At 56.9% G+C, this 25,570-nt stretch overlaps 4 protein-coding genes across 4 annotated transcripts; 2 read left to right on the forward strand and 2 right to left on the reverse strand.

Moving 5' to 3' along the window:
• Positions 1–8,598: 8,598 nt before the first annotated feature.
• F5144DRAFT_484603 (putative polyketide synthase) lies at positions 8,599–14,444 on the reverse strand (the record flags this gene model as incomplete). The annotated part of the gene is made up of 5 exons (XM_066785454.1): positions 8,599–9,978; positions 10,038–12,416; positions 12,493–13,596; positions 13,656–13,962; positions 14,026–14,444. The coding sequence occupies 5 exons, from the start codon at positions 14,442–14,444 to the stop codon at positions 8,599–8,601; spliced, it is 5,589 nt and encodes a 1,862-aa protein (XP_066645860.1).
• Positions 14,445–15,291: 847 nt separating this feature from the next.
• F5144DRAFT_481632 (beta-lactamase-like protein) lies at positions 15,292–15,657 on the forward strand (the record flags this gene model as incomplete). Its single annotated transcript, XM_066785296.1, has 1 exon — positions 15,292–15,657. A coding segment is annotated over one exon (366 nt), but the record flags the coding sequence as incomplete, so codon positions are not given.
• Positions 15,658–17,533: 1,876 nt separating this feature from the next.
• On the reverse strand, positions 17,534–18,338 carry F5144DRAFT_559938 (uncharacterized protein). The gene has a single exon (XM_066788181.1). The coding sequence runs from the start codon at positions 18,161–18,163 to the stop codon at positions 17,669–17,671; it is 495 nt and encodes a 164-aa protein (XP_066645862.1). The 5' UTR covers positions 18,164–18,338; the 3' UTR covers positions 17,534–17,668.
• A 731-nt stretch (positions 18,339–19,069) lies between these two features.
• On the forward strand, positions 19,070–25,494 carry F5144DRAFT_544516 (uncharacterized protein; the record flags this gene model as incomplete). Its single annotated transcript, XM_066787302.1, has 2 exons — positions 19,070–25,133; positions 25,463–25,494. The coding sequence occupies 2 exons, from the start codon at positions 19,070–19,072 to the stop codon at positions 25,492–25,494; spliced, it is 6,096 nt and encodes a 2,031-aa protein (XP_066645863.1).
• Between the last annotated feature and the right edge of the window lie 76 nt (positions 25,495–25,570).

Consider the following 25,570-nt stretch of genomic DNA (forward strand, 5'->3'; position numbering starts at 1 on the left):
ACTCGTGTCCAATTCCGTCTCGCGTTGGTTACCCAACTGTTGCTGTCTACAAACCGTCCTCCTTCCCAAGCACTCCTTTTCGTTGCTTCAATAACGAAGGAACTCGCCCTCCTCATTGTCATTCATCTATTGCCATGAAGCTTTAACAACAAAGTGGTATCTGAGTCTTCTTCCTTCGCGGTGCGCTTTCCAGCGAGCCGTTGCTTGGCTGCCTAGTGATATTGCTAGCGTCTACAATTCATCAACCTATTAACAATGAGTGAGCCTCTTGGTCGTACGTTATGATCATCCTCCTCCTCATACTCGAAGAAGTCTTCGTCATTATCTTTGTCATCACTAAAAAAGTCGCTATTAGTTTCGTTACCATCTCCTACTGGGCGGCCATCAGTCGTGTTGACCCCTGTGTAGGGTCTGGACGTCATGTCGGGCGTGGAGGACGTTGGTCTCAGCATCGGGTCACCCTCTGGCGAAAACAAGCCGACCTCAGAAGGGAAAAAAGAAACCAAGAAAAGACAAAGTAAAGGAAACGAAAAGAAAAGAAAAGAGAAAGAATGAAGGAAACCGAGCACAAGATATGGAAGACAAAGAACCGAGTTAAATAAAAAGGAGGATATCACCTAACTACGCCCTAGTGGACAGATAATTACTGGCGGGAGCTGAACGTTCTTGAATTTCGGCCCCAAAAGTCCCAAAGCTTGCGTTGATCGAAAGCTCTCGCAAAGCCCTATCTAGCCACACCACGTGCACCGACGCGCAATCCGCAGCGCGTCCGCAGTGGGCGTGGAAAGAAGGGCGATCCGGGACACGCAGTCGCCCTGGAAATCTCTATCGCCCACGCACGGACCCACGAGCTACCCGACCCACCCACAGTTACCCAGACGACCACGCCCCCCTGAACCCCTGAGTGGAGGCGGGATGGCCGGCCCTGCTGCCCCAGTCCAAAGGGGAAGAAGTGGGCTAGAGCAGTCCCGACACTTGCCCCCCACCCCGCCCCTCTCACCCCCACCCTCCGACATAGAGGTTATCAAGAAGATGGTTGACGAGCTGGTGGGACTAGCAGACCCCGAGAAGAAAGGGACAGCCAGAGGCATGGGACAGGACCTGCTAGCAGCCGTCCGGAAGGTGCACAACGCGTCTCAGTCACAGACTGGAAACATCTCGCTTGCCAACCTCCGCAAGGTGGTGGCCGAGGAAATGAAGGCAGCCGTCAACGGACCCGGAGCCCAGGACAGAGGATCCTGGGCCGCAGTGGCCGCTCATGGAGCTGCCCCCTCTCAGCCGCAGCCTAACACGCCGACAAAGATAGTGCCGACCCGCATAAACAAGGAGATTCTAGTCAGAGGCAGAGGAATGCCAGCCGATCTCGCCAAACGCACCCCGCAAGAAACCATACAGGCCATCAACCGGGTGTCTATCAAGAAGGGAGCAGTTGCGGCCCGAAGGCTCCCCAGCGGCGATACAATCGTCACATTCCAGAACGCAGGCGCGAGAGATTGGCACTCGATGAACACCAACTGGATCAAGGAGGCTTTCGGAGAGCAGGCCGAGGAGAGCAAGAGAACCTTTGCAGTCCTGCTAAAGGGCGTGTGGAAGAAGGACCTCCAGGGGGTCACCGAGGAGGAATTCGGGAAACAAACAGGCCTCCACACAGTCGATAAAGTGAAGTTCAGAGTGCCGAGACACAGGGAGGCGACCCGGGCAACAGTGCTGGTTGCTTTAACCTCCCAGGAGGAAGCACGCAAGGCGTGCGACGAGGGAGTGATCTGGAAGGCTCAACTACTGGACTGCGAGCCTTACTGGGCTGCCCTCAGCCCAACACAGTGCTACAAGTGCTGGAAGTGGGGACACACACAACATCATTGCAAGGCTACCCCATTGTGCCCGCGCTGCGGGACGAAAGCCCATGGAGAGGGCGGCAGGGACGGCGAGAACCAGTGCCCTACTCACAAAAACGAAATCCCGCTCCGATGCCCGGCCTGCGGAGGAAGGCATCCGGCGTGGTCAGGAGAGTGCCCGGAGAAGTCGAGGACCCTCGCCAAGGCCAAGGAGGCCTACCAGTTCCGGCCACGGACTTATGAGACCGCAGCGGCGAACTCTGCCAGCACGGCCCCTACGAGCGCTCCCGCGTTTAACTTCGAGGGCGAGGAGAGGGACGACAACAGCTATCAGGTGGTAGGAAGGAAGAGGTTGAGAGGAAGACCGACGAATGCGGCTGCGGCCCAACGTCAGGCTCTCTTAGACCCCCAGCAGACCAGGATCAACTTCGAGGCTCCGAGGGTGCAGTTCGCAAACCCGGTAGTCAACGGTGTCTACACCGCCGCTCCGCCGCCCCGGGCGCCCGAACCGGCTACCGGACCAACGCCTGCCGTCGCCGCCAACCCTGCGGTCACTGCTACTCCGAACCAACGCGACCCCGAGGGGGACACTACGATGGACTCGATCACCGTCGCAGGCAATGAAAATTAAAATCCTACTCTGGAACACCGAAGGAAACAAGCAAACACTGGAAGTCTTGCTGGAGGAGGCCAAATACGACCTCTTGGCGGTGCAGGAACCGTGGATTAACAAGGAGACGAAGTCTACATACTGCCCCCGGAGCAGCAGATACCACCTGGTACACAAGCTCGAGGGGCGGGCAGCGATATACGTAAGCAAAAGATTTGAAATCAGGCAGTGGGACTCCGAAGCCACGGAGAATTGGTGCCGCGTGTGGTTTCCAGAGGCGGACCTCGGAAGGGAAGACCCCGGATTCGAGCTTTGGTCCATATACAACCCTCCCGGCGGCGAGAACGTACCGAGAGCCCTGCAAGGGCGGCCAAGGCCAAGCCACCCGGTGGTTCTGGCAGGAGACTTCAACCTAAAGAACCCACTGTGGGACAAGTTCGGACGCTACGATAGGAAATCGGAAGACCTACTGCAGCTGGGTTCCTTGTGGGACCTCACCATCAGAACTCCAAGGGGGGCGACAACGCGAGCTCCCCAGGGGCGGCAGCGAGGCCGCCCGTCAACCATCGACCACTTCTGGACTTCGGAAAACCTCCAAACAGTATACTACGGGGAAGAATGCCGTGGAAAGTCAGACCACTACCCACAAGTGCTCGAGGTCGGGGAAGGGCATGGGCCGAGACCAACCCAACCGGATGGCTGGGCCTGGAAGAAGATGGACAGGGAGAGGGTGAAGGCTGAATTAGAGCTGCTATGCAAGGCCATGGGACTTACAGACCCGGGACCGGACGGGCTGCTGGCCAGGACCCGAACAGTCGAGGGTCTTGATAAAGCTTTCGGCAGCCTGGTCGAGTGGCTCACCTGGGTCGCGGGGGAAAGCACTCCAAGGAGGAAGGCGAGTTGTGGCTACAGCTCTCCTTGGTGGACAGTGGAAGTGCAGCAGGCCGCCCGGAAGGCCAGGAAAGCCGAGAGGCTGGCGAAGGAGACGCGGACAGAGTACTGCTGGGAGGAGCTCGGCGAAAGGCTCAAGGACCTTGCCAGAACAACGCGCGAAGCACGGACGAGGGCTTGGAGGAACAACCTGCAGGAAGCAAGCGAGGCAAAGAAGCCCGATCAGATGTGGAGCTTGGAAAGATGGGCCAGGCTACGGAGCTTTTTGCCGCCGGAACCACCGAGACTACCGGAATTTAAGGACTCTTCCGGACAGGTAACGGCCAAAACGCACGACCAGAAGGCCAGCGCGCTGGCCGAGAGGTTCTTCCCGGACCCACCGGCCAACCTGACGGACGTGGAAGATCAAACCTTTTTGGGCAGCTGGAACCCGGGCTTCGACGTTGTACAAGCAGTGATGCCGACCGAGGTCACGGAAGCGATAGGAAGAGCAAGCCCCTGGAAGGCGCCAGGCGAGGATTTGCTCCCGATGGGCCTTCTGAAGGCGTGCGGAGCACCGTTAGCTGAAGTGCTGGCCCTTCTGGCGACAAGGTGTCTGGAGCTAGGATGGTTCCCGAACCGTTTCAAGAGGGCGAAGACTGTAGTACTACCGAAACCAGGAAAGGCTCCGCCGGTGTATCAGACCCCGGGGGGATACAGGCCCATTGCTCTGCTGCCAACCCTAGGGAAGGTAATAGAGTCAGTGGTCGCCAGGAAGGTCACTCAAACTGCAGAAGTCAACGGCCTCTTACCAGATGAACAAATGGGGAACAGAGCACACCGCTCCACAGAGCTGGCTGTCCGGCTAGTAGTAGCCCAGGTCCAGGAGGCGTGGAGACAGAAGGGTGCGGCGTCCCTATTGCAACTGGACATCTCAGGAGCCTTTGACACGGTCAACCACACCCGACTGCTAGCAACTTTGCGAGAAGTGGGCTACCCGAGGTGGCTGGTCCTCTGGACGAGAGACTGGTTGACTGGTCGAGAGGCCACCCTTCTTTTCGACGGCAAGACGGCGGCACCGACGGCAATTCGGGCAGGGGTCCCCCAAGGCTCACCCCTTTCCCCTGTTCTCTTCATCCTCTATATTTCCTCATTATACAAGCAGCTAAAAGACGAGCACCCTCACTTGGCTATAACGGGGTTTGCGGATGACACCAACCTCCTGGTGTTTGGTCGAAACCCCGAGGCCAACGTCCGGCAACTGGAGGCGGCGTGGGAAACATGCATGCGATGGGCGGACAGTCGGGGGATGAAGTTTGCCCCGGAAAAGAGCGAACTGATCCATTTCAACAAGGGACGACGGCAGTGGACAAACCAGCTGGAACTCACTAACCCAGGGGGAGGCACCAGCCCCGTCAGACCGAAGGAGTCTGCCAGGTTCCTGGGAGTCTGGCTGGACCGGAAGCTCAACTGGAAAGCCCACCTTGCGGCGGTGGAGAAGAAGCTGAGGACCCAGAGCTATGCCCTGTCGAGGCTAGCGGCATCGACGTGGGGACTGGGTCTAGCCAAAGCGCGAGAAGTGTACACAAAGTGCATCCGGTCAGCGCTGGCCTATGGCGCATCGTCGTTCCACATTCCCACGGATGTGGGAGGCGAACCGGTGAAGAAAGGCATCACCAAGGCCCTCGGGAAGGCCCAGAACAAGAGCCTGAGGATTGTGGCGGGAGCCTTTAAGTCTACCCCCATCCGTAACCTCGAGACAGAGACGTGGGTACCACCATTGGACTTATACCTAAACAAACGGCTTGCAGATTTCGAAAACCGACTCCAACAACCCAATCTGGACGACGGCCAAGGCGGCAAGAAGACGGCGGGGAGCGTTATCCTTACCGCCTGCCGCAAGATACAGCAGAGACTCAGCTCGAGGAGGGGCAACAGGGGCCGACCGCGAACCTTGAGGCCTCAAGGGCCCACGGCGGTAGAGAGAGCCGCGGGCACGATCATGCGCTGGACGGGGGGAACCATAGACACGGACAAGGCAGTAGAAGAGGCCTGGAGAGCGAGGTGGTTAAAGGAACGGGACGGCAGAGCAATCACCAGGCCGGCGGACGACTTTGACCATCAGCGGGAGACGCTATTCCGGAACGAAACCCTAAGGAGGCATGACGGTCTCAGCAAGGCGAAAAGCTCACTGCTCATTCAAATCCGGACGGGAGCAATAGGCTTACGGGACTACTTGTTTACACGGGAAGTCCCGGAGGTTCTGACGCCTGCCTGCGAGTGTGGCGAGGGACGAGAGACTGCCGAACACCTGGTAGTGTGGTGTTTGGCCCCACCGTTGACTCGAAGATGGGAGAGAACTGGAATTCGGACACGACGGGACTTTTACTCAGTTCTACACGGTATCAATCCCACGACTGTACGGCTTGCGAGGAGGATCCTCGACTGGCTGATGGACTCGGGGAGGCTGCCGATGTACAGCTTGGCCAGGAGGCTCGAGCTGGAAACGGCGGCCTGAAGCGCCCCCGTTCGGAGGCCAGGAGGCCTCCTCTCTTTGTATACGTAGACTCACCAGAACGCATCGTTCCTTGATTGTTGGTAGGGGTTTTTCACCCGGCCCGGGAGGGCACGGTTTTCCTGTACACTAAATAGCAGAGGGTCCGGCACGCCCTAGGGCATAGCGGAGTATGAATAATAATAATATATACATCAGACATTACCACATCTCCCTGACACGTGCGCGCATTGTGCCCAGGCTTTCCACACTTGCTACAACGCCGTGGAGCCGTCTCTGTTCGACCCCGCCGACCACGATTTTCCCGCGTTTCACGCTCTACCTGTTCCTGCACCTCTCTCTGGCTTAATAGATCACGTGCATCTCCTACAGTAAGTGATCCTCCAAGACGCACACGTGTTTTTTTTGGCCCTTCGCCGCTTGCTCAGTGCCTCATTTGCCTTCTGTAAGGTACGTATCTCACCCGTCATTAGGGCAACCGAGTGCGCCAACGCCTGCGTCCCCTTCGCAAGCTGGTCGACAGCAGTGAGAATTTGCGTCGGAGAGCTTCCCTGGTGACGGGCAATCCGACTTTTGATGTACTCAGATTGCGAGACAGCCTCTGTTGGGTTCCGTGGCGTCTGGGAGGACCAAGGATCGGCAGCGGCGGAGGGGGGACCAGTTGGTGTTGGCATCCGTAACTTGACATCCAGCTTGGATATCACTGAATCGGGGTCAAAAGGTACTAGACCTGCACCTCTGAAACCCCCTTTGTTGTTGCTCTCGGTCATGGCGGAAAAGTGGGCGGCTTTGAAGGCGAGGAAGAACTCGACCTTGGTGATGTGGTTGATATGCGCTCTGACGAAGTGCTCGATTTGCCGACCGTACGCCGTTTTCAGGACACTAAAACACCCAACATCGAGTGGCTGGGTTATATGGGATCAGTGAGCCGGCAGGCTGATGGTGACAATGTTGTTCTGCTTGCAAAAGGCTTCGAATTCGGCCGACAGGTGACTCTCATGCCCATCAAGCACAATCAGCCGATACACACCCTTCGTACGAGACTTTGTGTGCTTATCGAAGTGTTTGATCCATTCTAGACCGGTCTCGTTGTCGATCCACCCATTGGAAGTTGGTTTGATAGCCCAGTCGAGCGGAAGGTTGCTCTCTGTGTACCAGTTTGCGAGGTGGTACATGCCTTGCACGATCAGAAACGGCGGGAGGCACCACCCTTCGCCATTGATGCACTCAATCGCCGTTGCCCATTCCCTATTGCCAGGCTGAACTGCTTTGCCCCTTCCACGTCGATCAGCGCGTGTCACTACCATAGACGCGCAGATAACGCCCATCATAAAGCCGGTCTCGTCGAAGTTGTAGAAGTCGCAGTCGTGGATGCCGTACTTCGCTCTCATGTTGTGCACAAGCTTGAACCACGCACCAATAAGCTCTGGATCTTTGCAGAGGGCTCTCTGGAAGTCGTATGCGCGATTGAAACGCGTCTTGAGTTCTGGTTGTCGCTTGACGAACTTTTCGGCCCAGTGCTTACCGACACGTCCGCCGTCGCGTTGCGCGAGTAGCAAATTGGCCATATCTTCAACACCAGCGTATTGGGGCGCGAATCCTCGCGTATCTAGGTCTAGTATGTAATGGACAACTGCTTCTTCCTCGGTGATTGTCAATCTATGGGCTGCAGGACGCGACTCTAGCTTTGGCGTTCGTCCGTTCATTCTGTAGCGGAGAGTACTTTCAGGCACATTGTAGATTGTCGCGGCTTTCCGACGGCTAAGCGTTTTATCTTGCCGGATGGCTTCAATCGCCAAGATTATCTGGCTTTCTTTAGAAGGGATTGCCATTTTTGGTTGGGGAGAAAAGTTGTGTCTTGTGGATGAAGGTGGCGTTGTCATCAGTGGGATATATTTGCTCGGCGGTTCTGTAAGTCAAGTCCGCGAATCGGACTTTAACGCCAATCCTTGCTGATATTTACTGTTGCCTTATACAGCATTACGGAGACATCCCCTTCGAGCGAGGCGCTTGCCAGGATTAACGGCGCCGCAGCGTCCTTTGGCTGCCTTGCGAGGTCCGTTGGCCCATTGCTGGGCGGAAAGCTGTTCGCTGCAGGGCTCCAGTCTAGTTACCTCCAGATCCCGTTTTGGACGCTGGGAGCCGTGGCGTCTGTTGGTGCTGTCGTGTCAGCCTTTCTGGCTGATCACCCCTAGTTCGCTTGTGTGAGAGGCAAGGCATTCCGTGTCTGGTTAACGACCTGGCATCTACTTGGATGTATATATTGCGGTCTCTGCCCTTCTGAGACCAGAAGGCAAATTTCTGAGATAGTTGGTGATGGTACGCGGATCACATAATTGATAAGTTGGATATCGGCATGGGCAATGCGATGCGTATAGAGTAGATGTTAAATCTGCGAGAGGAAGAGAAAATTTTAAATACCAGAAACTACCTATGTTTCTTAAGAACATGACACAAGATGTTTTGTTGAGATAGCAATGAAACAAAAACTATGACAGTATGAAATAAGAGTGAAAATGAAGGAATCCTCAACCCAACGACCATCAACAGCCCAGCTTCCGTTACCCAAACGAGTCACAAACTAATCCCTTCCCCAAAATCATTAAACCCAAATCCAAAACCCCAGTATCCATACCCAACACCCAAAACCCAAAACCCAGATCCGAAACCGCAACCCCCCGTTCCCACCCCTTTCCCACTCCTAACCCAAAACCCAAACCCAAACCCATCCCACACCCCCCATCTCAACCCCCCACCCACCCACCAACCTAACTATAATACTCCACCAACCACGCCCTCAAATCCCCCACCGTCGGGTACTCCATAAACAGACTGCCATTCACCGTGATGCTCAGCTGTTCCCGCAGCTTCTCGGCAATCACCAGGCTCATCAGGCTGTCCACGCCCAGGTTGGCAAAGCTGGCGTCGTCGACCAGGTCGGACGCCTCCAGACCGGCGGCGGCGGCCAGCAGTGCCATCGCTTGGGAGGGGACGCTGTCGTCTGAGAGGGGGGCTGAGGTGATGGTGGGGGCAGGGGCGGGGGTTGGTTTGGGTATCGCGGCGGGGGGTGGGGGTGGTGCTGGGGTTGGTGCTCGTGTTGGTGTTGGTTGGGGCTTGGGTTTGGGGGCGGCGGCTCTGGGTAGTGGTGCTGCTGCGGCAGGGATGGGGGTTGGTTTTGTTGTAGATCGGAAGGGGGTTGCTGCCGTGAAGGCGGCGGAAAAGGCTGGTGGTGCTACAGCCTTTGGTGGTGTTGGGGTTAGTGTCCCTTGGGGGATGGGGATCTCGCCGGACTCGGGGTTCTGGATGTCGGCGGCCGAGAAGAAACGGTTCAGCAGCACGCGGGGGTAGCGGCGGAACTTCATGGCCTGGATGAGACCGATGATTTCGTCGCCTTGCATGATGTAGACATCGCCTAGGTACACCCCAGGGTCGTCCGCCGTCGGGATCATCTTGACGTAGGACCGGTACTTGCCGCCGGCCACGAGGGGACGAGAGATGCGCAGGGACTCCCAGCCGGGCGTGACACAGAAGTTGTTCTTCGTGTCGATGGCATCCGAGACGTTCATGACAAATCCTGCCAAGTGGCACACGCTGTCGAGGAAGAAGGGCGGCACGGTCCAGACACCGCCTTCGTGGCCATCGGGGATTGTGATCTCGGCGTAGGCTTCCAGCCCGTGCAGCACCACTGACTGCATGCCACGGTACTTTTCGGCATAGTCAACCAGGTTGTTTGCAAAGAGGAGGTACGCCATGTTGTGCGAGAAGCGGTTTGCCACCCCTGTTACGGCCAGCCGCGAGAGCTCCTCGATGCGCCCTTGGATCAGGTGCTGCAGCGGCGACCAGCTGGATAGCCAGTCTCCTCCGCGCCCGTATCCTATCTGGGCGGTTACGAAGGGTTCCTCTTCGACCAAAGAGAGGCCATCGTTTGTCACGAGGTGCCACTCCATCTGCGCGACCCCTGAGTCGATGTCGGGTGTTGTGATGGAGACTTGGATGAGCTGAGGCACCTTGGTGTTCTTCTGTGCCACCAGGCCTTCCCGCACGACAAGCTTTCCAACGTTGATGTCGGCAACTGTCGCTTTGCGCTTGGGCTGGAGCTTGTTCACGAGATACTTGCCAAGAGTCCAGGCAATGTCCGCGTGAATGGACTAGATGTGGGTGGTTAGCTGCAATTCATGATGACGCTCATTTGGATTTCCTTGCTTACCGAAGTCGCAACACCGGCGTTGTTCATCTTATGGCCCCATGCCGCAGATAGGAAGTCGGCCTGCATCACATCGGATTGCACAACCACCCTCCCGGCCGCACCCTCAAACTCGGCCTCAGTCACACGATGGACCAACGATGTCTGTAGCTCAGAGTGTAGGGCAGCCAGGGGGTTACTTGCTGCAGCCGCCTGTGCTGCCTTCTCCTCGTCGTAGAAGGTGTTCCCCTTGGTAAGCGCCCAATCGCCGTTGTACTGGAGCCAGTAGGTCTTGTCGTTCCACGCATACGTGGGCAGATCCAAGAGCCGCAGGTCCTGCTCGAACGGACGGTGAAACTCGTTCCACTTGATCTGAACGCCAACACCGTGCAGGGCTGCCAAGCTATTTGCCAAGGTGTACCAGTCGTCCTCGCCACGGCGCAGCGAAGGGACGGCCGCGTTGATGGAGGGCATGATAGACCGCGCAAAGCCCATGCAGACCGGGTGCGGTCCCATCTCAATCCACGCCATACTCTCATCCACGACCCCCATACGCTTCGCCGCGCCAACAGCCCCCAGGAAGTTGACCGTCTCCCTGGTCGCCCGCCGGATATAGTTAGCGTTGATCGTGTTCCCATCAGACACCACCTCCCCCAGCAGCGGCGAAATCACCGGCAAGGTCGGCGGCAGAAACACCACCCCCTTGCTTGCCACATCCTCCAACTCCTCCAACACCGGATCCGTCTGCGCCGAGTGAAACGCAAACGCCACATCCAGCTGAAAGCACTTAAACCCCTTCCCCTCCAACACCGCCGCCAACCCCTCCACCTCCTGCACCGTCCCCCCCAGCACCGTATCCCTCGGCCCATTCAAACACGCCACCTCAAACTGCCTCCCCCCCACACTCGCCTCAATCTCCGCCAACGACGCCCTCACCGCCAACATCTTATGACTCCCCGCCTTACACACCCTCTCCAACATCCGCGCCCGCTCCCCCACCAAAAACAGCGCATCCGCCGCCGACAACACCCCCGCCACATGCAGCGCGGCATACTCCCCCAGCGAATGCCCCACCACCACATCCGGCCGCACGCCCAGCCCCTCCCAGTACTTCACCAGCGCCATCTCCACGCACACGAGCGCGAGGTGGGTCACGGTGGGCGGGTGGGCGTGGTCGGGCGGGTGGGAGCCGTCGAGGGCGGGCAGGATGGAGGGGAAGCCGAGGGTCTGGCAGAGGGTGTCGAGGCGGAGGAGGTGGGTGCGGAAGGCGGGGGAGTGCTGGAGGAGCGTGAGGTGCATGGAGCGGTGGGAGGCGCCTTGGCCGGTGAAGGCGAAGATGATGCGGGGGGGGGAGGTGGAGGGGATGGGTTTGTGGATTTCGGTGGTGGGGAGGGCGGCGGTGAGTTGGCGGTGGAGGTGCGGGAGGGAGGTGGCGGTGAGGGTGAGGCGGTGGTTGTGGTGGGTGCGGCGCGCGGTGGTGGTGTAGCTGAGGTCGGGCAGGGAGGTGGTGGGGTGGGTGTTGAGGTAGCTGATCAGGCGCTCGAGGTTGCCTTTGAGGGAGGCTTTGCTCTTGGCTGAGATGGTGATGACGTGGTTTGGTCGGGGGTCGGGGGTGGTGATGGCTGGTCGGAGGGGGGGTTCTTCGATGACGAGGCTGGTGTTGCCGCCCGAGGCGCCGAAGTTGTTGATCACGGCGATGCGTTTTCTTTCCGAGTTACGGAGCCAGGGAGTCTTTTCGTAAGGGATGTGGAGGTTCCGCTTCTCTAAATCCTTGGGGAAGGCAGGGTTGATGGCGGTTTTGATACCAACATGCCTCGGAATCGCCTGCTTCTCGAACATGAGCAGGACCTTGAGAAGTGCCGTGGAGCCCGCTACGGCCTCACCATGCCCCACGTTTGATTTCACCGCACCGATATGGAGTGGCTGCTCCGGGGTCCGGCGTTTTGTGGGCGTAAGCGGCGCGAACACGTCCGTGACGGACTTGATTTCTTGCAAGTCGCCCGCCTGGGTGCCGGTCCCGTGCATCTCGATGTAGCTGACGTCCAGGGGGTCCACGGCGGCTTGGTCCATTAGCGACCGCGTGAGATCGGCTTGGTGTCCCGCGTGGGGGTGCGTGATGGAGACGGCCTCGGCGGAATGGTTCGTCCCGGCGGCGAGGATAACACCTAATATGTTGTCATTGTCCGCCTCGGCGTCTTCGAGCCGCTTCAAGATCACCGAGACAACGCCGTCTGCTCGGCAGTAGCCATCAGCATTGCAATCCCAGGTCTTGCATGCGTTGGGCGTTTTGGTGAGGAAGTTCGCGCTTCCAAGCCCAGCAAACACGTCCGAGTTGGTCAAGACGTTCATCCCGCCGGCTACGGCCATATCGGTGTTGCCATTCCAGAGCGAGTCACATGCAACCTGGGAATTGACCGTGTTAGTTAGGTACTGTGCAGTGCTATGTTATTGTCCCAGGTTAGAAGCTACGTTCACTCACCTGTATCGTTGCCAAACCTGAAGAGCACGCCGTATCAATGCTGTAGCTGGGGCCGGCAAACTTGAAGAAGTAGTTGATGCGTCCGGGGCCAAAAGCACGGCAACCTCCGGTGATGAAGTAAGTGCCGACCTCCTGTCCCATGTTTACCTCTCGGTAGTCGTCACTTGCCTGTGCGTAGAAGGTGCCGGTCCGGTGCAGGTTGGTCGAAGGCGTGCGGTTTGCAACATAGCCCGCGCGCTCCAGGGCCTCGTAGGCCGTCACTATGGCGAGCCTCTGCATGGGATCTGTCTGCAATGCCTCGCGTGGAGACATGTTGAAGAAACGCGCATCGAAGAGGCCGGGCTCGTGGATGAAGCAGCCATAGGGTGTGACAGTCGTGTTGACACGCTTGCCTGTGGGATCACAGTGCGTGTCGACGTCAAACCGGTCGGCGGGAATTTTCCGGTGAACGTCCAGACCTTGGTCTAAGATATCCCAGAACCTTTCCGTGTCGGTGGCACCGTCGGGTAGGCGGCAGGCCATGCCCACGATGGCAATCTTGGCCTGCTCAGTACCCCTGGGTCCACGGGGCACCGTTCCGGAGTTGGTAATCCAGGTGATGACCTCTTTTGTCCTCGTCTTAAACTGGGCCTTCTCAAGGTTCAGTGCCTCGACAAGCTCACAGGCCGAGGGTGAATCGGGGAATGTGAGCACGGTACACTCGGAGATGGTAGCCGCCTTGGCCCGCTTGACGAGGCCGGCGACGGCATTGCTCCACGTGGTGGGCTTGGTGAGAATTTCTTCGAGAATATTGCCGAACAATTCGCTAGCAGTCGCCCCTGGGAACGGCTTTCCGGTGGCAGGGGAAATGACAGGGACGCGTGCAGTGAACTTGTCATCCACCACTTTCAACGACGGAATACGGATTAGTTCCTCGGCATGCTCCCTGGTATAGATGTGCTTCGCGTGACAGATGCCCCCGTATATGGGCCGGGGCGCCGACCTGCAATCCCGGAAAAAGTCGGACTTCAGGAAAAGTCGTTTCAGCCGCGATGGCGGGCCACAGATTGTCAGTCCTGCCTGGTGTATAGCGCTGACGAAAACCTTGCTGGTCTCGGGACATTTCTAGTTCCGGTGTCAGTTGTTTGTTTGCTCTAGTGCCGACGGGAGAGGATAAAACTTACCTCGGCTTTGTGAAAAGCATCCAGCTCGCTCTGGGCCTCCTCAACGGTGATGTCTTGAACCACATAAGCCCAACTGCCACCCTGGCTGCCGTCAGATGGGCGCGGGTGAAGGTTCTGTGAGACCTCATCCATTAGGACTCCAATTCTGAAGGAGACGCGGACCGCCTCAGCGCCAACTTCCGCCACGTCAGCCAATGTCGGAGACAACGCGACGGCAACCGTTGTCAGAAGACCGGTGCCTAGCCCCAGAATGGAAGCATCGGCATGATGGTAGTCATAAGTCTCCTCAACATTATTTTCGTAGTATCTGTCAACAGTGTATCATCAGTGACAGCTCCCTTTCCCCGTGTTCTTGCTTCGATTTACTCACCCAATGAATGCCGCAAGCTGGACAGTACACAGCAGCATTTCCTTGATGGCGTCGCCCAGGGGACCCTTGCGGAGATCCGCATCGTCGACTAAGTTGAAAATTGACTCGAAGGCTGGAACTAAACCTTTCAACTCAATGGGAAGCAAGCGGACTTCATCCCGGATGGCTAGAGTGGCTTCGTGAAGAAACCGAGACAGTACCGGATGTCGCCGGTCCTTGCTGTGACGATGGAGACGACGGAACAGGTCCTTGAGGTCGTCACGAGACTCATTGTTGAAATAGACGATATTCATCTTGGAGAGCTCAACCAACGATTCGGTGGTTGACGTGACAGATGCTGTCGATGGACTGGTCCCCGTTAAAGGACTGGTCCCCGTCGACGGAGTGCTTCCCGCTGGCGGAGTCGTATCCCACTCCATAGTTGTAGTGGCAGAAGACGATGTCGGGACACGATGTCTGCGGCGACGCCAACGGGGCTGGGATAGATACCGTGAGAAGGAAGGCATAGGGGACATTTGTAGACTGTGAGATTGGCTTTCGTGAATGGTACACAGTTGTGAAAGAACGAGGAGAGCTGCGGAGGTTATCCCACGAGCGAGGAGTCTGGGGAGGTGAGGACCGGGTACCTGGTATCTGGGCGGTCAGTGGAGCCCCGGCGATGTAAGAATGTAAGACCTGCCGCAGATAACGTGCCCAAGATGATTACAGTGTTGAAAAGGACGTGGCCAGGTATTGGCATCCCGTCGTTGGCGATCTGAAGCAGTGAAGCCAATCATACCTCTCACGTATTCGAGCCCACCGGGCCGATCTACGGGGATGAGGGGATTACACAACACTGCAAAGGAAGGTGAAAACATCATCAGGCGTGGCATATGATGGTTGGCCTTGTTCAGATCAACCACATAGTAAGCATCGCCGCCCGTGTCAAATTGAGGCTTGCCAGCGTATCGCAATATCACCAACAACTCACCTGCAGGTGTCATGCTGGGAACCGTCCTCAATGGTTGAAAGGTTGGAGGCATCTGCAACAACAAGGCAGCTGAGAGAACCACCTTGAGCCCCAAAAAAAGATGTTGCGGACAAAACTCTCGGGTTTAACTTTGCGCCCTGCAAGGACCCTTGTCACGTCACAGAAAGTGAGACAGCGCAGGATAGACTCATCCTTCACACGAATGACATGGAGCGAGAGAAAAAATTGCAGCCGATACGATTAGCCCAGTTACGCTGATCTCCCGTTTTAGGAGAGAGAACGGGTCTCTAAGATAAGGAACAGACCCCTACATCGTCGGCAGCAGCTCCAAACGCCTCATCAGCGACACCGGCGAAGGGTTCCCAGCATGGGGTGACCGAATCTCCACCGCCCTAACCCAAGGCAACTGGAACTCCACCTTCTCGCATATCCTCCTCACGCACTGGCACGGCCACCACACGGGCGGCGTACCCGCCCTCCTCACGCGCTACCCAGCCCTCTCCAGCACCATTCACACGCACACGCCCAACAAAACCCAACAGCCCATCACGCACAACCAAGCCTTCGCCGCCGAAGGCGCCACCCTCCGCGCGGTGCACGCCCCCGGCTACATGCAGAACCACAGCTGCTTTTTGTGCTGGAAGAAAAAAACGCCCTGTTAACCGGCGGCAGCCGCGCTGGGCCACAGCTCCGGCATCACCGAGCACCAGAACCAATGGATGGCCGTGCTGGGCGTCATGCAGGCGCATGGCTGCGTCGCGGGTAGGTTGGGAAGCTGGTGCTGGAGGCGTCTATGGAGGAGGTTCTAAGAAAATTGGCGGGTGATGGAATGGTGGGTTTTGATGTGAGGAGAGGGGATAAGGGGTGGTTTTCTGTGGTGCAGTGGAAGGCTCAGGGGCTTTTTGGCGGTTGGTGCCTGGCTATTTTACTGGGGTTCACCTCTACAGTCACCGAGACAAGTCTTGGGTCTGACTTTATTAGTTGCACGTTACACGCTTCTTGATCCGTGGTAGATCTCACAGGAAGACAAATAACACAGAGAATAACCGCAGAGTGGTAAAACTATCAAAGTCTATCAATGTTTTCTGTCTGCTCGTTTGTGGCCGTTGAGGAAAGCAAGATCTCCACAGGGATAACGGGGATGGGCAAAACGAGTGAGCCGTGTGCCCGAGGCCAAACAGGCTTAAAAGACAGGGAGTGTTTTTCGCCTAACGGCATGGGGCTTTCTGAGACCATTGCAACGGCTTTCAGACTCTGCTGCCGATAGCCAAACGGCTTGAGACATTCCCCAGTGGGCCCAGGCCCCAGATACATAGTAAGGTTCACCGCCCTTACCGCCCGGTGCCGAGCGAACTGAGACAACCACAGCCCCGGCTTATCGATGATATAGAGATTTCACTCACGAAGACGCTTGGGTGACACCATGACAGAGACTGAGTCAGACACCCATTGTCCCCAGCAGTGAGATATGTACACTGCCGGCAGCATGCAGCCCTGCAGTCAGGCCCACTTGATAGACTGGGCGAGATCCTTCCTGTGCAGATCCCGCGCAGATCCCGATGTCTCTAACCCAAAGAAGAACCCTTTAGTGCGTGTCATCGCGAACGTGGTGAACCTCGCCATTACTGAAGTCGAGACCTGCTACCGGGGCGTAGCTGAACCTTCCTTCGCTCCAACCGGCTTCGGCTGTTGTCTGAGACACAACGCTAACACCATGTCAACTCGCCGGTAAATCCAAACACGTTGATTACCATGACTGGATCACCAGTGAATCACATCCATGATCCTTCTCTTCTGCTCATCTCGAAAACATCAGCATGTGCCCAAGTGCCGGTGCCTCTGCGCCAATTTATTAAACCCAATAATTCACTGAAGCGCAAAACATGACCCAGCCACAAAAGTCAGAGACTTGGCGGTTGAACTTCATGGCCGGGAGGTATCCCAGCTTGACGATCCACGGATACCTACCGAAAGCCGGAGATTGAAACCAAATGTCCATTGTGTTTGCCTATTAGCAAAACCTCTCATGGTAAAGTACGGCATCAAGAGGCGGGGCCAGATCAACGAGACCCCTTTTCGTTGCCCCAGTTCCCCTGGGTTCAATGAACCCCCCTCAAATTCACAGCGAAAGCGCAATCCGGACGTTGGTTTCCCAATTGTGATACCGGCGGACAGCCGACCATGCGAACTCGGAGTGCCTCAGTCTGGCCATTTTCTGACACTGGGGGCTTACAACTTACAAGCCGTTCAAACAGCGCCTGGGGTACGAGGAGCACCAGAGTCCAGAGTGAGTTTGCAGCCACGAGGCGAGGCTGTAAGTTAAATAGTTTCAGAGGTTAGACATTGAGAGTGACTTGATGAGCGTACCAATTGGCTGACGCTCTTATTCAGAGATGTCTTTTCCACCACGTCCACTCTTTCTACACCCGTCGAGACCAGACATTCCCTCGGCTCTGCTTGACAGGGCGTAGGGTCCGGGTGCTGGGGAAGTCGACATAGGCCAATATGATAACGTGCAATTGTTCTTGGGTCAATCAGTGCAAGAGTTTCGGTAGTTATAAAGGAAGGTATTCTTGTTTAACGGTCCGCTGACAGTCTGTGAGCCCCAATCTGACGCCAGCGGGCACCCACGCCCCACCCTCCACAGCCTGTTGAGACATTCGCACCGCTGTGCTAGACAGGCCCTTTATCAACATCATTGTAGGTTTCCCTAACCGCTTCTATTGGTTGTTTGCCCACATGTTGGAGGTTCGAGAGTCCGGGGGACTCGGAGACCCTCCTCCCTGACAAAGACGCCTCAACCTTGATCTTGGAAGCCATGTAAATTCCTTCGGACATAAAGGGGCTCCAGTAACAGTCTCCACCCTTATACTTTTCATTCCACTGGGCACTGAAGGGACCCGGCCGGGCTGCGCGGAATGACTCTTCCGCGACGATGGCGGTTGGCTCACGCGCTTGCACCTCGTTCAACGCCTCGCGCATGGCACCCTCCCACGCCGTTCGGCTACCCGAGGGCTTGAGGATGGGGTCCGCCCACGCCATGCCTTCGCGGGACAGCCCGGTCCGGTCCTCCTTGGAGTCACGCTCGGCAAAGGTGTCCGGGTTGAGGGCAACCAACGTACTGAGCAGGGCGCGACGCGAGCTGAGTGTTGTGGTGTAGCGGTGCATGTCAACATTGGCGCACCTCTGCAGCCATTCGCCAGCGCGGTCCGATGGTGGAATGAGATAGGCATGGCTCGCAGTGCAGAAGATGACCCAGAAGCAAATAAAGAAGGAGTTCCAATTCTTGGTCGCCGCTGCGCCGATGACAAGATGCTGACGCTGCCTGATCTGCTTGGCGAATAGCGATGCTTGGACACCAAACTTCTGTTATAGCCCTAACCCTGTGTCGGTCGAGCTCACTTTTCAATACTGGAACTGCCGGATTGGATTGGATTGGTTAGGTATTGTATTGAAAGGTACTGCACTGAGAAAGATGAACCGTCCACAGCGCGATTGGAACAACCAAAACTATTACCTCACCCAGGTCACCGCCGCTCCAAGCAGCCCATCAAATGCCTATGACCTTTCCCACTTGATGGTCCCGTCAATCCCAACTGGCAGCGTTGGGCCTCAACTCACTCCACTGGTCAAAGCCCCCACGACCTCTCTAGGTCATGGCAAGCTGAAAACCTGCCTGTGGCTTCGTCGCGCAGTATGCAGGCGTTTTATCCAATCGACCTGAGTGGACAGAAGCACCGGTAGACAATGGCGAAGCCTTTGATTTGTTCATTTGCCGGCGAATCAAGCACATCGTCTTCTCACGAAGGGCGATCGAAGATGCCGCGGCAACCGAGAAAGTCGGCGGCAACCGCGGGGTTGGGTTCAATGCGGCGAACGGTTTGTCCAGCTGCATCCAGCGATTTCATGACGATTCCCAGTCATGGTGCTTTCGATATGTTGCGCACAGCGTGTACCCGAGACCTCTCTACCTAATCTCGGACAAGATCTCTCTCGGCAACCCAAATATCATCGACGTATTTCTCGTATTCTGCGTGTATTGACCGCCCAAGCAAGGCGACTGAGAATCCGAGAATGACTTCGACATTGAATCATCCGGCCATGGTGCTAAGACAGGTTGAGCTACCCGAACAACGGCCGCCGTCCCATCCTCGGGCCTTCAATGTTGATCACACCACCATCGCGGAGGCTTACGCCTACCATGAAGTCTTGGTCCAGAATCTCGCCGACGCTGTCAGTAACGATAAGAAACGATCTGACATGGCCGAGGACCTTGACGCGTCCGATAGTGACGTCTCAGAGCATTCAGACGCCGTCGGTAACGGCGATGACTGTGATGCTGACTCCCAGGTCGGTCGAGGCATACATGGACCTGTCCCCTATGTCAAGGCCGGTTTCAACCACCGTCTTCTTGCAAACCCTTGGCAAAGGTCGCCCGACCATTGTGGAAACTCGGGGTTCCGCGCAGGACTTTGGGGGGTTGATCCCCGGCTTGTCCGCGACCTAACCCGTTCGGATCTCGACATGGGCTTCCTCTCGCAGCTCGCTCAGCTCTGCATCCAAGCCCAACTCAGACCATGTGAGCACGAGCCGTGCGCCCTGCACAGAACAGCCATGGCACGCACGGCACCACGTTGCGACTGGGCCCCGTTCAGCGAGTGGGCTCTAGTCGCCATGTCGTGCCAGGCTGGGATGGGCGATGAGGACAAGATCTCACAAGCCCATACTCATCTGGCCCGCGCCATTTCGGGGTGCTGTATGATTCTTAAGAACTGCCTCGACCGGGCGCGCCTCAAGTCTCGCTTCGTCCCCTTTCTCGATGGGCACTGGGACGAGGCGAGCCGAGTCGACCTCGCCCAAGTCACCAATGTCATATACTGGATGGCGCGAGCCCAATCGCATATCGGGATCGGCCCCAAGCGGTTCGGTCGGTGGGACCACCACCTGCTCCCTTCGGATGTTACCATGCCTTCGATCGAAACCGCCGCACTAGCCATTGAGGATATGGGCCTCTGCGAGAACCGTTTGTGGAGCCTGGTCAACGTGAGCGACCGAAAGCAAAGCGACCTGCCCGACATCATCCTCGCGCTTGGCCCTTATAAGCAGAGCCTCGGACACAGCGGCCACGACTTTTGCACGCCTAGCAAGTGCCAGTGGGCGCAAATGAACACCACCTCGGTGACCCAACTGCATAAGTGTGGAAAGGGGCCTGGGACCGTCCAACAAAAGGTTGAGCCCGGAGCAGAGGCTCGGGCTGCTGCCGACTGCCACCAGAAGGGTTTCCCGGTCGAGCTGCTCGAAACCGCGTTGGAGCTGGGACAAAGCACCGCGTGGTTGTGCGACGCTGCAAAATTGACCCAGCCCGACGACCCTTACATCGCTATTTCCCACGTGTGGTCGGATGGTACCGGCGTCGGGGTGAAGCAGGCGGGCACTGTGAACGCCTGCCTATTCGAATTCTTTACCCTCGTTGCTCGACAGCTTGGCTGTACAGGGGTGTGGTGGGACGCCCTATCGATTCCGTACGAGCCGAAAGCTCGTAGCAAGGCGCTGAACATGATGCACGCCAATTACGCCAATGCCGCATATACAGTCGTTCACGACAACTATCTGCTTAACTTTGCGTGGAGGGACGATGGGAGCCCCTGCCTGGCCCTTGTTCTGTCCACGTGGTTTACGCGTGGATGGACGGCTCTGGAGTTGTCCATGTCGAGAAAGGTCAGGGTCCTATTCAAAGACCCGACTCGCGAGGACGGGGTACCCGTTATCAAGGATTTAGATGACGATATCCTCGCTCGCGGGCCAGCCGGCGCCTCCCGCGCCCACTGGCTGGCGACTACCCTGATCCGTCGGCTTCGGAAGCCCATCGACAATATCGGCGACCTTCTCGCCATCCTCTCCCCGCGTAGTACGTCCTGGACCCGCGACCGTACTATTATTGCCGCGCTATTAGCCGGTCTTCCGGATTGTGATTTTACCGTCGGCGAAAGCCTCATCACATCCCAGATCCTCAAATATGTGGGCAGGATTCCCTACGCCTGTCTCCTACACGGGAAGCCGACTATGCGTACTCGCGGGGGGTTCTCGTGGTGCGCCGCGACTCTGGACGATATGCCGGTCGATATCGCATCAGACTTGGACGGGGGACGCCTGAACCATACCTCTCACAACATGCTGGAGATTGACGAAACGGGCGCTGTGGAAGGAAGGTGGCGTTGCCGACCACTGCGAGCCACCGACCCGAAGAATCTCAAACAGTATGGGAATGACCTTGCTGTCGCCGTGAAGGTCAACGTTGCCCTCCGCCACTGGGAGCGTTGCCTACTGCTCCGACACCCTATGGACCGTCTGCGCTCCGAGGCGTCCGTCGCACTCCTTGTCATGCCCATAAGTGTTGTCCCGTCGGGGCCGATCTTGAAATGCCGGTACATTGGGGCAGTGGTCGAGGATCGGCCCTACTGGCCGGAGCGGTGTTTCTGGACCATCAGATTGGGTGGCACCGATGACGGAAAAGAACCAATGCTTAACGACACGACGGAAATGCTGATGCAAGATCCGTTGCGTTTTGCAAGGACCGTGGTTGTTGGTGAGCACCAACCAGACGAAGATGACGTGGATGACGACAAGTCCGTGAGAGGAGATGATGAAGCGGTCGAGTCCGCAACGAGGCTTACCGCGAGAAGAAAAGCCACCGCGGCTAGCATGACAACGGGACAAGGACGTGTGAAGTCCCCAAAGTGGCTCGGCAGCTTAGAGCTGGTCAAATACCATCCCCCACAACCGCAGGTTCCCCAGACAATCAGCGCGTTTCCCAAAGAGATTCCTCGACCGCCACAAATGACCACTGAGCATCTCATCACGGCCCTCAAGGCGAAGAACGAGGGCGCCATGAGGTATCTGGTAAGGAACGGGATTGACCTCGGAGAGGGTTTGACCAAGTCCCATCTCGAGAAGCTGGTCGGCAAGGAAGAGGCTCTCTCTAGACTCAAGATACTGGGAGATATTTATGTTGACAGTGGTAAACCTATCCATGGTCTCAACATGTACCGCCACGTCATCGATAGTTACAAGGAGCTGGAGCATCACCACGGCTCAATGCCAGCCCCACTGCATTTCTCATACACCAAGTACTCCCTTGGAAGCTTGCATATGAGACTCCAAAAGGGTCAGTGGCAACGCGGCGGCTTCGCTAGCAAAGGCCGTGGGGGTTCAAATCAGCACTTAGATGACGGGAAGAGATGCTTCGAGAAGGTGCTTGAAATGTGCGGCTCGAGAAATAAAAGGGGTGGCTCTCACGCCGATGGTGGGACCCGATCAGACGCTCCCGGCACGGGCGACACCCCAGACAAGGACGAGGCAGCTGAGGCAGCAGCCAAGGCACGCGAAAAGAAGGAAACTACGGCGCTGGCTAACCACATTAAAACCGAGCAGCGATGGTACCAGCTTGAACTCAATGCCATTGCCGAGCTAATATTGCTACACGTCAGCCAGTTTGAGCTCCGAGATGCCACGCAAACCTACCAACGCGCCCTGAGGAGGTTCGGGTGGACATCCGGGGATCAGGTCGAAGCCTTCAGTGGTCCATGGTTCAGTCGCCACGGCGACCGGAGAGCGGCTTACGAGCGGACGGGCGCCGTGTACCAAAGGGCCCTCAAGCGGTTCAGCACTATGTTTCACGGGGCCCACGTCCTTACTGCCATCACCTCTCTCAGCCTCGGCGTCAACTACATGCTGCGCGCGAAGTTCCCCAAGGCAGAAGAGCAACTTACCAGCGCCGCTGAAGGCTTTGCAAAATACTTTGGGCGTCCATCTTCGTCGTCGTCGTCGGCGGCGGCGGCGGCGGCGGAGGACGATCCCCGAGGCTTGGATGAAGGCAACATGCAACACGCCATCACTTGCCTGACCAGCTACCACCTCGGAATTCTGTTCACCCAGCAGGAGAAGTTTGACCAAGCTGAGGAGCAGCTTGGCCGAGCACGGGCGATTGCTTCGAGATTAGAAAACGAGGGAGTCCGCGACGCCACTGTCATGAAGTTATTGTCCATGTGCGCGTTGGGTGACAGCAAACTGCTTCGCCCCCGTGTCAGCTTTGAGGACGTTGACACGTTGTTTGAGGAAGTCTCGAGAAGTGCGGACTCCCACCTACAACACAAGACGGTTGACAGGGGCCGATTGATATTTCGTGCCCAGTTCGGGCAGGCCAAAGTCCTCCATCTCGGCCGGGATGAGCCTCAAAAGGCTGTCGCCCTGTGCGAGGCAATCATAGGCATCGCCGGCTCAAGATCGAGTGTGGGGACTTTTGGCAACCCCGATCTCGATATTTGCGAGGCAAGGGTATTTGTCGGGGGTACCTATCGGGCTCTGGGCCAGCTTGACGCCGCCGAGCAGCGGGTCATGCAGGCATTGGAAGGCTTCAAGCAGCTCAGTGGAGAGCGGAGTCTGCCTTACCTACAGGCGACTAGGCAGCTGGGCGTCATCTACGCCATGAATGGCAAGAGAAACAAAGCCGAATCCGAGTTCCGAAAAGCGTATGAGACCCTCATGGAGACCATGGGTGCCTTCTATATCCCCACGCTGGAAACAAGCCTACAGCTTGGCCGCCTGTACCTGGAGAAGAGAGAGCTGGACAGGGCCGAGGAAGCGTGCAAGCGAGCCTATGAGGGGTTCGGCAAGTTTTTGGGGCCTAGGAACCGATTGACGGCCGACGCTGGCCAAGCGCTGGGCACTGTCTACTTTGAGAAGGGTATGCTAAGCAAAGCCCAGAGCTTGTATAGCGAGGCATTCTCTGTCTTTGATCCGATAGCCATGGAATTTATCATCAGTAGGAAGGACGCTCCAAAGGGGCGGAAGAGCGGGAGGGTGGAAGCAAGACCGGTTGTGACTGATATGGCCACGCTGCGTTGTGCCATGGGCCTAGCCCAGGTCTCTGCTGTCTTCCGAGACTGGGAAAACAAATCCAAGGCTGGATATCTGTTTAGGTTGGCCGTGAGGGGTTTTGAGTCTGCTGGTCAAGCAGAGTCACTCAGTGGGCTCGAGGCAAAGTTGAATCTGGGCCGCTTCTACCAGGAACAGAGGAAGTTCAAGCCGGCCAAGACGTCCATCGAGGAGGCGCGCGCCGGGTTCAGACAGCTCTCAGCGGCGAAGGTCAACGGCATTATGGGCAACAGGAATTCACTAGACGCCGAGGTAAAATGCGCCGAAGCCGACTTGGCTTTTGGGCAACTTATTCTGGGCAAGAAACAAAACCGGCGAGACCATGCCAGGAGTCGGATTGACGACGAAGATGTGGATTTGGGTGGGAGTAACGACGAAGAAAACGATATCGATGGCTTCGCACTCATCAAAAGCTCCTGCAAACGATTGGAGGAACTTCTCGGGAAAGTCGCCCCGCTCACCCTAGAAGCATCCACCACCCTCGGCGAGCTCTATCTCCAATACGCCAACCATGCCGACAGTGGCCAAGGCGAGGAAATTCTGACGTCGGTACTCAATTCCTACACCTACGATACAAATATGCCCCCGGGGCACCCAAAGAAGTTGCGAGTAATGGAGATTCTTGTCGATTTATACAGTCGCCAGGGCGAGATAGACAAAATGGATGTAATGAAAACCAGGTTGTGGGAAGAGTTGGTGGCGTCGTATGGTGTCGACTTCGCGGCGATGGTCATGCACATGACAAATCTGAGTCGGCCAGCCGGGGACGGCGACGACACAGAGGAGGATGGTGCTTCGCACAGCAGCAACGCGGACTCTGAATCTCAGAGTTCGAATGCTTCCAACTTTGACTCTGATGATGAAGGGACGCGCGAGGGGTGGGTACCCAGCCATGATGACAAGTCAGATGCGCGTGATCAGGGTAGCAGGGTCGAACAACTGAATCCGCGGCTCTCGCCAGACACAACGTCAACCGCGACTCTCCTTTCTGGCGCGGACACGGCGGCATCGGGAAACGTATTTTCTTGCACAGCGTCGCTTCCAGTTTCGAGGCCCCCGAGGAGTGTGGCCGGGGCAGAACCCATGGAGGTAAACGGAGGCGGGTCCCCCGAGAAGGACTCGGTCAAGGCCGAGGAAATTTACGGCACTTCGCCAAAATGTCTGATCTGCAGAGCGGCACCATACGCCACCCAAGCTGCGCTCGGTGATCACATACGGCATTACGCAGCTGTGGAAGCGAACCATAAATTGCTGCGGGAGCAAAGTCGGAACTGTCTGACATGCGGGAAGACAGTCGATGATTTGGGCCGGCACCTACCTGAACATTCAATGTTTATATTCAAGTGCCTTTTGTGTAATCGCCTGCTCATCACCGCCTCAATGTTCGAATCGCACTTGCTAAAAGAGCATGGTGGGAAAGTTTAGCTGAGGTCAGTCGGGCATCAAGTGTCAGGGGCTTTCCGGCCAGGGTCTTTTTTTATGGTTTTCCAGTCTTCTTTTACTTGAACCATGTACTTTTTACGCACGATGCAGGTCCGCAGAGTTTTTGCTTCCTAGATAACTAAATCGTTACCTACGGTACCTACTCTCTCACCCGAAAAAGTCTTACTGGCTTTTGCTTTTACACAGTTGGTGGCAACA

This window comes from Chaetomium tenue, assembly GCF_020726465.1.
Source record: "Chaetomium tenue strain MPI-SDFR-AT-0079 chromosome Unknown F5144scaffold_2, whole genome shotgun sequence".
Lineage (NCBI taxonomy): Eukaryota > Fungi > Ascomycota > Sordariomycetes > Sordariales > Chaetomiaceae > Chaetomium > Chaetomium tenue.

Bases quoted from the DNA above. Each gene is read 5' to 3' on its own strand.
- F5144DRAFT_559938 (XM_066788181.1), bottom strand. From the start codon at position 18,163: ATGCACCGCTACACCACAACACTCAGCTCGCGTCGCGCCCTGCTCAGT.